The sequence below is a fragment of the Panthera onca genome, chromosome A2 (assembly GCF_046562875.1).
Source record: "Panthera onca isolate mPanOnc1 chromosome A2, mPanOnc1 haplotype 2, whole genome shotgun sequence".
Lineage (NCBI taxonomy): Eukaryota > Metazoa > Chordata > Mammalia > Carnivora > Felidae > Panthera > Panthera onca.
The window spans coordinates 24893371-24907064 of NC_138340.1; the positions used below are offsets into that span (position 1 = coordinate 24893371).

At 34.3% G+C, this 13694-nt stretch overlaps 1 protein-coding gene across 9 annotated transcripts in view; it reads right to left on the reverse strand.

Annotated features, from left to right (window-relative positions):
• TASOR (transcription activation suppressor) overlaps positions 1 to 13694 on the reverse strand; it is a 52967-nt gene that overhangs the window by 35200 nt on the left and 4073 nt on the right. For all 9 annotated transcript variants that reach the window (XM_060631342.3, XM_060631338.3, XM_060631340.3 and 6 more), the window contains exons 2-8: positions 8666 to 8811; positions 7402 to 7494; positions 6645 to 6717; positions 6095 to 6186; positions 5283 to 5417; positions 2495 to 2619; positions 341 to 372 (exon numbers count right to left, since the gene is read on the reverse strand). In XM_060631342.3, the coding sequence (XP_060487325.1) occupies positions 341 to 372; positions 2495 to 2619; positions 5283 to 5417; positions 6095 to 6186; positions 6645 to 6717; positions 7402 to 7494; positions 8666 to 8811 (696 nt within the window). The remainder of the gene's footprint in view (positions 1 to 340; positions 373 to 2494; positions 2620 to 5282; positions 5418 to 6094; positions 6187 to 6644; positions 6718 to 7401; positions 7495 to 8665; positions 8812 to 13694) is intronic.

Here is a 13694-nt window from a genome sequence, read left to right on the forward strand (position 1 = left end):
GACAGAAAATGTCAGTTTTGCTTTTAATCTTTTCTGTGTCTTCTAAATCCTAAACTTCTGATAAATGTATTTTAATTATCTAAGTTGTAAAGCTTGTTTGTTTACTTTTATCAAAGTGCTAAAATCCTTTGGTTTACTCATAGTTTCAGCAGCTTCTAAAGAAGACCTTATGCTTGGACAACCAAATGTTGATGCTATATCATAACATGGCCTCACCCCTTTTATCATACTTTGCAGATTTTTGTCCATTATAAAAATAAAGTAAAACACTAATTTTTTTATTTTATGTACTTATTCTTCCAATTTATAAAACTAAAGGAGAATAATAAAAGAATCTTACCAGTGTTTCTATCTGCATTGAAACTGTTAGATCTACAAGTTTTAAAAAGAAAAGAAAACATTACTGATTGGTAACAAGAAAGTTAACATTCAGGATCTTGACATAAGCACTATTTCTAATGGCATAAGGTACAAGAAAAATTAAATCCTTTTTATCCAAGTGGGAAATACATATGAACTACTTATTACATCCAAGTCTATATGAAGAAAACAATTACTTACTTGGCTCAAATTATCATATCTGTCCAAATTTATGGGAGCTATTTTCCCCAAAAATAGTCATCAGAAGAAAACAGAGTCCATTAAAGTCTCTGTGAATTACTTTATTTTGGTGATGAGATTTGAAAAAATAGCCTCAAAATACACTTAAATGTATTTATTCATCATTCAACAAATATTTACCAAGTTCCTATTATTTACCCGGCACAGTTCTAGATAACAGGATTACCAGGATGAACAAAGCCCCTGCCTTCATAGAGTTTACAACCTCATGAAGATTCCAGGCAACAACCAAAAGTAGTATATAGTTTACCAGATGATGGTTTTAAGTGAAACCAGAAAAAGAGAAAGCAATAAGGTTATGGGGTTAAAAACAAAAATCATGAAAGGCCTCACTGATAAAGTCACCTTTAAGGAGAGATCTGATAAAGGTTTTTAGTGTAAACAATGTAGCTAATTGGGAAAAGAGAACAGTAAATGCAGAGGCCCTGAGGCAGAATGATTCATAGCAGCATTTGAGGTATAGCAAAGGTGTTCAAACAATGCTCATTTTTAAATGATACGGAGACCAAAAGATAGAATCAAAGAAGAGGCAAAAAAAAAAAAAAAAAAAAAAAAAAAAAAAAATTAACACAGTTACAATTCCTGGAGGTATGACCTCATAATTACTAAGTGGTGGATGTCTTTTAAAGATTACTATCGAAAGGCCCTATTGTAAATTTATCATGGAAATCATAAATACAGAGCCACAAGAAAAATGAAAATCACAAGTGTCTGGATAACATATGAACTGCTACTTATGGCTATGGATGGATGGTTACCAGGGCTATTTGGTGACATGAAATAAGTGTGCTGGATCTCAAACAACTTAAAGAAAGACAAGATGATTTGATCTGGAAAACCAACGAAAAGGTTGCCCTCAAAAATGTGTTTCATGATATGTGGCTTTTTAAAAACAGTATTTCTAAATTAATAAGGCTCATACATAACTTTAAACAGACATTTGACCATTTCACCTACATCCCTATACATTTACTTATTCAATTTTACCAACATTTTTTCTGGAATCACCACATGGGCGAAACAATAAGGGAGACTACTTTGCATTTGGTCACTTTGTATTAAAGCTTATAAGAAATCATCAGTGGTACTCAACTCACTGAAAATCAGAATCACCTGGAAGCTTTTAAAATTACCAATGCCTAGGGAGGGCTAAGTTCGTTGATTTCGGCTTATGTCATGATCTCACAGTTTGTGAGATTGAGCCCCACATTGAGCTCTGCACTGACAGCACAGCCTGCGTGGGATTCTCTCTCTGCTCCTCCTGTCTCTCAAAATAAACAAACATTGAAAAAAAATTACCAATGCCTAGGCTCCTTAATACACATTTGATTTAATTTGTTTGAGGTAGGATCGGGGATCTTTTGTAGAAGCTCCTCATTTGTAGGAGAGCTAACACACAAAATTTCACTTTTTTTTAAAAGCTGCATTTTAGGGGCACCTGGGTGGCTCAGTTGGTTAAGTGTCTGACTTCAGCTCAGTTATGATCTCACGGCTCCTGGGTTTAAGCCCTGCATAGGGCTCTGGGCGGATAGCTCAGAGCCTGGAGCCGTTTCGGATTCTGTGTCTCCGTCTCTCTCTCAAAAATGAATAAACATCAAAAAAAATTTTTTTTAATAAATAAATAAAAGCTGCATTTTACTCAACTATGCAAACCTTCAATATCAAGAAAAAAAGGGTTAACTGGTGAGGTTTAAGTAAATTTTAGTTGCATATAAAGTACATTTTTCACACTCTACTTTCACAAGTCATCATAAACACTGTGCATCTAATTAGTTGCAAGACAAGAAAAAAAATGGGAAGAAAACAGTGTTCTAGGCCATGCAGGATATGTAAATTAGTATTCTGAATGATGTCTAAAACTCACGAGTCTTACCTTGATGAAGGTACAAACTTCGGAGTTTGTATATCATCTTTGTAAGTAAAAGATACAACGGCATATGGACACACATGTCTTGGTCTTCGCCTGAGTTCATCAAAGATATACTCATAAAAATAATACTAAAAATAAGAAAATGAAAAATTAACTTCTATAAAAAGACAAAAAGGTACAGAGTAGAATCTTTAGTTGCCTGACTTTAGAGAAACATAACACCATTTAAATGTCTCTAACAGGAAGTATCTTTAAGCACTGCTTGTTAATTTATTTAAAATAATTTGCACTTTATATTCATTTTATGGTATAAAATATTCTGCTTCTATCTATCTACCTACCTATCAATCAATCAATCAATCATGCCAGATCAATCAATCATGCCAGAGCACTAATAGGTACTTGAAAAAGTTATTACTAAAGAGCTGAGGGCTCAGTATGTGCAACAAATTTCCTCATAAAAATGTTACAAATGGACATTTATAAGCTCCAAGTCAGCCCAGAAAAGTCAATTCAATCCAAAAAGTAAAATGCTAAGGACACAATCTCAACCAAATCTAGTATTCTGTTCATTATTTCAAAAGAAAAATATATTCTTGGCTCTAACCACAGACTAAGCAGAAAAAAGGAGTTAGAAGAGATTATGAACACAGGTGACAAACGTCCCCTTCACCTATTCACAACATTCATTAGGGTTTTGTGACTCACAGACTAGTGATTTTTTTTCTTTCTTTTTTTTTTTTTTTTTTTTTGAGAGAGAGAGAGAGAGTGAGCAGGGGAGGGTCAGAGAGAGAGAGGGAGACACTGAATCCGAAGCAGGCTCCAGGTTCTGAGCTGTCAGCACAGAGCCTGACATGGGGCTCAAACCCACAAACTGGAAGATCACGACCCAAGCCGAAGTGGGACACCTAACCAACTGAGCCACCCAGGCACCAACCCAGACTAGTGATTTTCATTAAAAAGAATGCCCTGGTTTATAAACAAAGCACTGTCCTTCAAAGTTTATTCCCTTGGGAAACTACTGATTTTCAATATTGTTGCTGCTCTAAAAATGCCTGGAAATTTTTTGGAAACATCAAGCCAGTTTACAAGTTCTGCTAGAAAAACCTACTGCTTTAAAAAAAGGGTGGGGGGGGGGCACTGGGTGGCTCAGTGGTTAAGCATCTCTTGACTTCAGCTTACAAGGTTCCTGAGTTTGAGCCCCACATCCAGTTCTGCACTAATGGCACAGAGCCTGCTTAGAATTCTCTCTCCTTCTCTTTGTCCCTCCCCCACATTTGCTCATGTGCACGCTCTCTCTCTCAAAAACAACTATACAAAAAAAAGGAAGAAAAAGAAAAGCCTATTGCTACCTTCTCCAACTACTGTTCAGAAGGCAAACAAACAAGTCAGCCCAGACATCTTTGGTGAATATAATTTTTGCTGAAAGCCCCCAACAATATGTCTTGCCCATTCAGAGTCTTCAAAAAGTCAACTATACACTTCAATTAAAAAAAAGTTTCAAGGATATGGTTGGCTCAGTCAGTACACTGTGTAACTCTAGATCTGGGGTTTATGAGTTCAAGCCCCACGTTGGGTGTAGAGATTAAGATTAGTTAGGGGCGCCTGGGTGGCGCAGTCGGTTAAGCGTCCGACTTCAGCCAGGTCACGATCTCGCGGTCCGTGAGTTCGAGCCCCGCGTCAGGCTCTGGGCTGATGGCTCGGAGCCTGGAGCCTGTTTCCGATTCTGTGTCTCCCTCTCTCTCTGCCCCTCCCCCGTTCATGCTCTGTCTCTCTCTGTCCCAAAAATAAATAAAAAAAAAAAAACGTTGAAAAAAAAAAAAATTTTAAAAAAAGATTAGTTAAAAAAACAACAACAACAACAAACCACAAAAAAAAACACACAAAAGCTTCACTCACACTCACAATTTTTTTTTTTTTTTTTTTTAAGGAGCTGGGTGTGAAGCCTGCTTGAGATTCTCTCTCTGGAGAATCCTGAGCCTCAGAGAATATGGCAGCAATGGCCAACACCATGATTCACCTGGTAAAACATGAGGAAAGGACCTTGCTAACTTGTCCCCAGACTCCTGACCCATCAAAACTGTACAATAAGAAATTTGTGTTGTTTTAAGCCACTAAATTTGTGGTAATTTGTTATGCAGCAATAAAAAACTAGTACAATGAAACAAACAAAAAAAGGTTCTCTCCCTTGACCCTGCCTGCGCGTGTGTACTTCCAAAAAAAAATGACTAAAATTTGGTAAATATTATACTTTTAAGTACCTGTAGTTTACTGTATTATCAATTATATCTGAATAAAACTTGCACCTTAGAAAACTCTAAGTTTGTAGTCTTAGAAAAATGTTAAAATAAAAAATATCAAATCAACAGTGCAAAATTACATCAATTAAGGTAATTCAAGGGGCTTCAACTTTACCTTGAAGAATGAGTAGTATTTTATTAGACAGGATATCTTTCTAGGCCAGGATCTAGGCCAAGAGAAGCCTAGGCTTCAAATAAAATGAGGTTTACTGAGGGCAGCAATCATACAAAACATCAGCTTGGAAGGAAGAACTAGACTAAGGAATGTATTACTTTGTTAAGTCTGGGGAGCCACAAGACTTAGGTTTCTGAATGGTCTTGAAAACACTGAACAAACAGTAGTGAGAAACACTGGAGTCTGGTAGTGTTATATGGATACCAGAGGTTAGACTGGTGTGGTGGCAGAAGGTACAGAAAAGGAGACATTTTAAAGGATTTGATGACAAAACAGATATGAAGTCATTAACACTGAAATGAATCCAGGCACTTACCTGGGTAAGCTCATAGGCTCTGTAAGCCAAAAGTGATGTAACTCTATTGGCATTCTTTGACACGTGACATTCATGTTTCGGCGTTGGGTCCAAAGCACTTTTATTTAATATAGATTCCAAACTTTTTATTTTACCCTAAAATAAAGAAAACCTTTTAAGTCCACCTAACCTAATTTATACCTCTCTGAATACAGATCACCTATGACAACAGTTCTTTCCTTTAATACCTGGTAACACTCAACACTTTTTACCAATATTGAAGCAGTAAAAAGGAGTTAACCATGAAAAAAAAGTGCTGTTTGAATTTAATAACAAGGAAATAGAAAAAATTTTTTTTAAATGTTTATTTTTGAGAGAGAGAGAGAGAGAGAGAGAGAGAGACAGACAGACAGACAGACCACGAGCAGGGAAGGGGCAGAGAGAGAGGGAGACACAGAATCCGAAGCAGGCTCCAGGCTCTGAGCTGTCAGCACAGAGCCTGACGCGGGGCTCGAAACCACAAACCGTGGATCATGACCTGAAGTCGGACGCTCAACCGACTGAACCACCCAGGCGCCCCAAGGAAATAAAAATTTTATTCACAACACTGTTCATTAGCCTAAATGACATTACCAGTTGTATTACCCTCTTCATTCTTTTCTTTGGAAAGGAAGTCAAATAGATTAAAGATGGCAAACCACTCTTCAAAGTATGTTTATCTACTAAATAAAGCAAGCATCAATTTTAATTTAATCAAACTCCTAAAGACAGAGCCAACTAAAATCCAAACCAAATGCTGTCTTTGATATATGAAATGTAAAAGTTAAAATTACCTTCATTATTTTAAAAATAACAACATCGCCCACTGCCCCAGCTTCCAAAGGGTTAGCTTGTAATAAATCAGCATACTTAGAAAGATAGATACCTAGTAAAGAGGGAAAAATTAAAGAATTTGAATAAGGGCACAAATACTAAAAAGAAAATTCAAACATTTAATCTAATGATGAGAGAAAAAGTATGACAACTTAAAAAAAAATGTAATGACAGTAAAGACAGTGGATATTAATCCAAAGCAAAACAAACAAAAAACAAAACCTAACCACAAAACTACAAAAAAACCTGTGAAACTATCCAAATTTCTCAAAATCACCAGGACTGAGTTAAAAAAATAATAATCTTTGATCAATTTGAAGTATGCAAATCAGAAACAAAGGGTAAAACTGGTTTTACGCTGCATAACCTCAAACTATCCTCCTTTTTCTGAGAACGTGACAAAGCAAACATGAATTTAATTATAAGGACTGCAACAAAAACATGTTTAAGTGGCAACTTAATAGTAGATAAATGAAAAAAAAAAAAAAAAAAAAAAAAAAAAAAGATTACCCATGGAAGGACTGCCAAGAATGGTTATTTTGGACTGGCCCACCTGTAATCCTTTTTCACATATGCTTTGCACCTAAACAAACAAAACACTTCATCTTGCAATCATAATACATTTAAAACATGAAAAGATAATTTATAAACTTGTTTTAAATAAAATACAAGCTCCTAAACCCTGTAAGTTCTACATTATAGAAATTTTATACACATGACAATTTATGACTAAATATCAATGTGAAACTGGCTTATGCTTGCAATGTAACCATAGCAGATATCCATTTTTGTTTATACTAGGTGTGACAGATACTCAGAATTCATGCCACTTGTATATACAAACATTCCCTTTTAAAGAGAATTAGAACTGGCAAAACATTTAAAGAAAAAGTAACTCCACCTACACAACTTTAATTAAAGGAGACAAAATAGCTCCTAGTACATATAATCAACAATACATATAAACAACAATATTAAAGATAATCTACTTTAATAAAGAGAAAATTATTATCAAGCACATCCTAGGCAAAGAAAATAGGTTTGGTCAGAGAAAAAATAAGCACATTTGAAAAATAAATTACATAACAATGAAATATCTTGCTCTACTAAATCATTTCTTCCACATATATATCCACTTACACATATCATTTATAGTAAAATGTAAAACATTAGTTTATAATTACCAAGTGTATTGTTCACACTGCAAAATTAGTAACTTACAGTGGAAACATCCTCAAATTGTTTTTTATAAAAGGAGTTCACACACCTGATATCGATCAACCATAAGAAATGCATAGGATTCCGAAAGTTCTTTATCCAAACGACCATCAAACTTCAGTTCTCTTCGCTTTTCGGTGAACTAAATAAAATAAAATCTGTAATAACTCCTTAGCATGTGATTATGTCTTTCAAGCTAATAGCTTCAGGAATTTTATTTCTAAGACATCCCAAATGTAACCAAAGCAGAAATGATCTTTTCTCTCCCTATAATTTCCATGCTTCAATTAATTTTTACCCCATTATAACTAGCTCTTTATACCTTGTAATAATCAAATAAACATCTAATATCTATGAATTTTAACTAAATGTCTACTAAAATTTTGCCATATTCCAACTCTCCCACAGATTTTTAAGTTAATAGTTACCTTTGCATCTCTCATTTTACATAACATGGTACACTGCATAAAGTAGGTGGTTTAATAAATCTCTGCAGAATGGCCAACTTCTGGACTATAAACTCAATTAGGACAAGGAAAAATGTTTTCTTTATAACTACATTCTCAATGCCAAGTACATAAGATGTACTCCATATATATTTCCTGGATAAAAGTGACATCCTCTAAGTATAACTCAACTGCAAGTCACCCAAACTGCTTCCACTTTTAGATACAAGCAAATGGATATACATTCAAAATATGGAACATACATCTAAGAGATTTACATGCAGTATTCAGGCCATTACTGATGTTCAGTAATTAAAGAATTATTAGACAAAATTTTCATATAAAGTTAATAAATAACCCCTATCACACCATAAAATCACATCAAACTATCAAGGTTTTAATTTTCTCAAGTAGCCAGTAACTTCAGGGATTCCTTCGAAGTTCAATTCTGGTAGCACTGGGTTGACCACTTTACAAAAGTACAAAATTAATAGTAGTTCATGTGCATTAGAAAGCAACAAACACAAAATATTTCTAAACATCTCATTTGTATTACTGCAGAATTCCTCATTCTGGCTTTTCCTAAAAAGGTTTATAATCTACATGAAACTTAAATTTACTATCTTACATACTTAACTATTCCCCTTTGATTACATTTTTTTTTTTTAAGTTTTATTTATTGGGTGCCTGCATGGCTCAAACTCACGAACCGTGAGATCATGAACTGAAGTCAGACACTCACTTAAACTGAATGAGCCACCCAGGTTCTCCCAAAACTACCATTTTTAAAGAAAAGGAACATAAAACAACTTCTAGGCTATTAACTGGTTATGAAGAATCTTACAATAAGTACTATTTAAAACTTACCTCCTTTTCCAAAAGTTCATTATGTATCAAGCAAGCACGTTTGTAGTTAAAATTTGTTACTGAGGTTGGTTCAAGGTAAGATGAATGGAGAATATTTAGAACGTCTTCAAATTCTCGAGAGCCTGGAGTTAATGGCTGAAAAAGTGCTAAAACAAAACAAAACAAACATTAATTTTAAGATTATTCCTTCTTAAGTCTAATTTCTTAAACTTTTGCGGGCTTACTATAACTTTTAAATAAGGTTGAAATAAGGCATCAAGGCTAATTTTGTGATATTCAAAAGAAACACATATTAACGGAGAGAAAATAAAAATCAATTGCCTACATTGTTCAGTTCCTTCAGCAATAAGTATCTGGCCGTTACACATGCACGAGCAGGTTACAATTTTGCAAACCTTAAGAATGTTACATCAGGCAACTTTAATTGCATAAAGACTCTCATAAGAAAGAATTTGTGCATAAACTCAACTTGTCTCCACTCCTTTTTTATGTTACACTGAAATAGGTCTAGGACCATTTACTTGAGCAAACTAAATGCTTACAGCATAAATGAATGCATAAAAACATTTAAGATACTTATGTATCTATATAATAAAACTATCCTACCTGGTTTTTAGTACTGTTAGAATAAAATACACTGCATCCATTGGCTTCTTGTATTACCAATACAAAGTAGTGGGACATTATGAAAGCTTAGTGAAATGGAAAGATGTAGAGCTTTGGAGTGAAGCATGGACACAAATATCAGATCCAGCATTTACTAGCTTTGTGGAAGTCCCTGGGTAAATCAATTCACTTAACCAAAAATAAGCTCAGTTCTCCTACCTGTAAGAATTCATTCCAGCTATCCTAATAACCACTAAATTCTACATGCCACACATGATACAATACACGGAAAAAGCTCTAAGCACAACATCTGTTGTTCAAGTAAGACAATAAAAGTTTTTACTCTCCACACCTACAACTATTCCACAACCCATTTAATTTTTAAAATACATGGGGCGCCTGGGTGGCGCAGTCGGTTACGCGTCCGACTTCAGCCAGGTCACGATCTCGCGGTCCGTGAGTTCGAGCCCCGCGTCAGGCTCTGGGCTGATGGCCCGGAGCCTGGAGCCTGTTTCCGATTCTGTGTCTCCCTCTCTCTCTGCCCCTCCCCCGTTCATGCTCTGTCTCTCTCTGTCCCAAAAAATAAATAAAAAACGTTGAAAAAAAAATTAAAAAAAAAAAAATAAAATACTTAAATATCCACTTGTTCTTAGACCAGTGGATTACTGGTCTAATAATTTCAAATTTCCACTTCATGCATGAAATAGTTTAACTTAATAATAAATTTCAAGAATCTATGTACATAAAATTTCCCCAAGCCAAAAAAGGAACTACTTATATTTCACTGTATATAGAAGTATTCATTCATAGAACTTTGTTATACTGTGTTACTTTAATTTCTTTTGAGGTACTATTTCTAAAGAGTCAATAAATTTCATGGTCAAAATACTTTTAGGCTACGACTAAAAATTGTACGTACTCTTAACAGTACTAGACAACAAATAAGATATTTTCACCATATTTTCTAAACATACTATTAGGCTTTAAAGGACATGTCAAATGACATATCCATCCATCCATTCACCAAACCATGTATATTATTACAAAAGTGTCTGTAAAACTGTAACGTGTGTATAAATGTGTATATCGATGACAAAATGTGTATATACGGTGCCCACTACTTTGGGGTCACACACTAAAATAAAGAAATAAAGCCAACATAGTTATAATGCAATGAAGACACTGACTAGGGTTAATCAGAAAAAAAAAAACCTCAAATAGAACAATTAAACACAAAGTGTCCTATAATCAAATTTGTAGCAGATGAATACATTCAATAATCTACTGTTGTAACCTCTACTGTTGTAACCTCCACCAGAGCCAGAACCATATGTGCTTTATTACCCTACCTTTATCATATGCCAGTAGCTAGAACTGTGAGCACTGGACCCAAGTAAGTTGAATAAGTAAGTTCGTAAAGAAAGTGAGAATAAACTTTCTCAATGATTTTTATACTGAGGGGTGCCTGGGTGGCTTAGTTGGTTAAACAGCTGACTTTGGCTCAGGTCATGATCTCATTATTCATGAGTTCAAGCCCCACATCAGGCTTTCTGCTGGCAGCACCAAACCTGCTTCAGATTCTCTATCCTCCTCTTTGCCCCTCCCCCACTTGCCTTCTCTTTCAAAATAAACTTAAAAGTTTATACTGAATACAAACATATTCTACACCTACCAAAGTATCATTGCTGTGTCATCTTAAATTAAGTCCCACAGATTCAATAATTCAGTAATATGTAAAACAAAATATAAGCTCTGAAATAAATCCTCTTAAGTCAAATCAGTTTTATAGAATAGGAAAAAACATCTTTGTGACTGTCCCCAACTAAATTGGGAAAAACTTGGCAAGGAGAACAGCATGTATTTGGAATAGTCTTTCACATCCAAAATGGGTTAAGCATGATTTCAAAAATTGGGTTTTATGCACGATTCCTTTTTTTGTTGTTTCTAAGTGACTTCAGACATCTAAAATGCTCCTTCCGCAAAAGTTTCATGTGGCTTTAAACTTCTATGAAATCTTACAAGTCTACATAAAGCATTTTCCTTAGTTAAGCTGTCCCAACACTATTTTGACTATCAATCTAATCATATGGGGGAAATTTCATCATATAAGTTTATAGAGAAATTAACATTCCAATTATCAGAAAAGTACTTAACATTTGTTTCATTCCAAAGCAATGTCCTATAGTCATGTCAAGTGTCCTCAAGTAGACTGCCAGTGGGGGGAAAACATTCTTGTGAATGAAAATATAGAAAAAGATGCCTGTGTCCTAGTTATTTTATATATCAAATGATTCCTTTGGCTTTACTAGTTAGGCCAAAGTTGTAATTTCTTTTTCCTCCCAGTTTTCATTTCTACAAAAATAAAATTATGCTGTTAACTCTTTTTAAGGATTTCAAGTCAAAGTGCTGGTAATCATAATTAGAAATTTAACAAGTTTTTGTTCTGAATGTACATTCCCTAGTAGCCTATTTTGTCCTTAATAATCCTCTTAACACTCCACATCCCATGGTCAACATATCCTATCACTTCTCTTAAAGAAAACATGTATACATCATAATCTTAATTATAGGCCATTATTTGAGGCAATTAATAAACAATCCTGTGATTATCCAAATGGGGAACAGAACATTTTATGATAATTATTTCACTTATGAAAAGTCAGTATCCAATATATTGTTTTCTGGATTCTGACAATTACTGAGTCTAACCATTAGTGGGTCATTATTACTATTTAGATAACTATACTAAGAGCTTTACATGAATGATCTCATTTAATCATTAAAACCATCCTTAGTTCAATTATACTCATTTCACAAATGAACCTGAGAGCTAACAGCCAATATGACCCAAGGTTGCATAGTTGTGAATAACAGGGCAGGTAGGATTCAAATTCAGGCTGCCTAGCTCCAAATCTTATATCCTGAACTCTAAGTAGAAGATATATATATATGTGTGTGTGTGTGTGTGTGTGTGTGTGTGTGTAAGAGCTGAAACTGATCATTACAGAACTGGGAGAATAAAATTGTTTCTTCATTTTAGACCAAGAAATCATATAGAACACTTAGACACAGAAAATTAGGTATTAAAGAAAAAGAACTTGATGTCCAGGATTATGCTCTTTCTACCCTCTTATGTGTCTCTTCTATCAAATCTCATTTTTCTCATTTTAATAGAGCCAAAAGCCAACGTGCCCTTTTTAGGGTTCTAAAGGTTAACAGAAGTAACCATAGTTCCTCCACACACCGAGAAACACGATTTTGCTTATTTATAGGATTTCCATAACATACATGTCAGAAATGAGTTGATGTACATAATTTACAAGGTTCCTTACGGACAAAATTGATAATAGATGTTTTATGGGACTGAAGAACAGATTTAAAGACATTAGGAGATTTATAATTCAGACAAGGAAAATGGATCACAAAATTAGAACTAGAATTCAGGTCTCCTGACTCCACACTATCCATACTATCATTAAATATTTTTGACTACTGGTAGCATACAAATATATATTGAATTTAATGTTCTATTTAAGCAGTTGGAATAGACATAAAATTTAAGTCATGCAACAGCTTTGTTCCTTTGTCAAAGAAACAATTTTCAATTACTTTTACCAATTTACTTAGTGTAAATGCCAATCTTTATGTTTGTATTACGATTTATGTATATATGTAAAACAAAAACCCATCTATACATATATGTAAAAATAAGCTAAACTTTTAAAAGATAGACCACTATTATCAAAACATATAAACAGCCAATTTGAAATAAACATTCCAATTTAAAGTAACTAATTCATGGAAGAAAAGGAAATAGCCAAGAGTAGGCTGCAGATCATGTGTGTTCAATTCTCTGAATCCATCTCTCTGATGTCTAGCCATTTGTTCCTTCCAATAATTTATTTGAAAGATATTTTAAAAATCACTTTTCTCCAGTCTAATAAAATTGCTAAAGACATAATGCTTTAGGAATGGACGTTTCATCTCTAAATCAAGATTGAACACAATATAGAATTAAGAACGAATCTGCTGGCAGAGAACTAGAGAAACAAGTACAAATATGACTAAAACTAAAAACTATTGACTTTTTCTGGCCCAGGGAATAGGTCAAAGAAAATTTTACTTACATTACTTAAAATTGATACACACCTATCAAATGTTTTATGTGGATAACTGGATTCTGCCTATACTTCCCTGCTTACCTGTAAATAGGGAAATCTGTGGTACTTAGAACCCAGTCATTCATATACAACTACTGAAACACGATGCAAATTTCCTTAAAGGAAACTTTGCTCCAAGTCTTAAAAAAGACAACTGCAAATTCTGTGGGAAAAGATGGGTGCTGGGAAGGAGAATTAGCCATTAACTGTGCTAGCCTAGACCAGTATGGACGCAGGTGCATGAGAAGTTAGTCTTGTGTCCT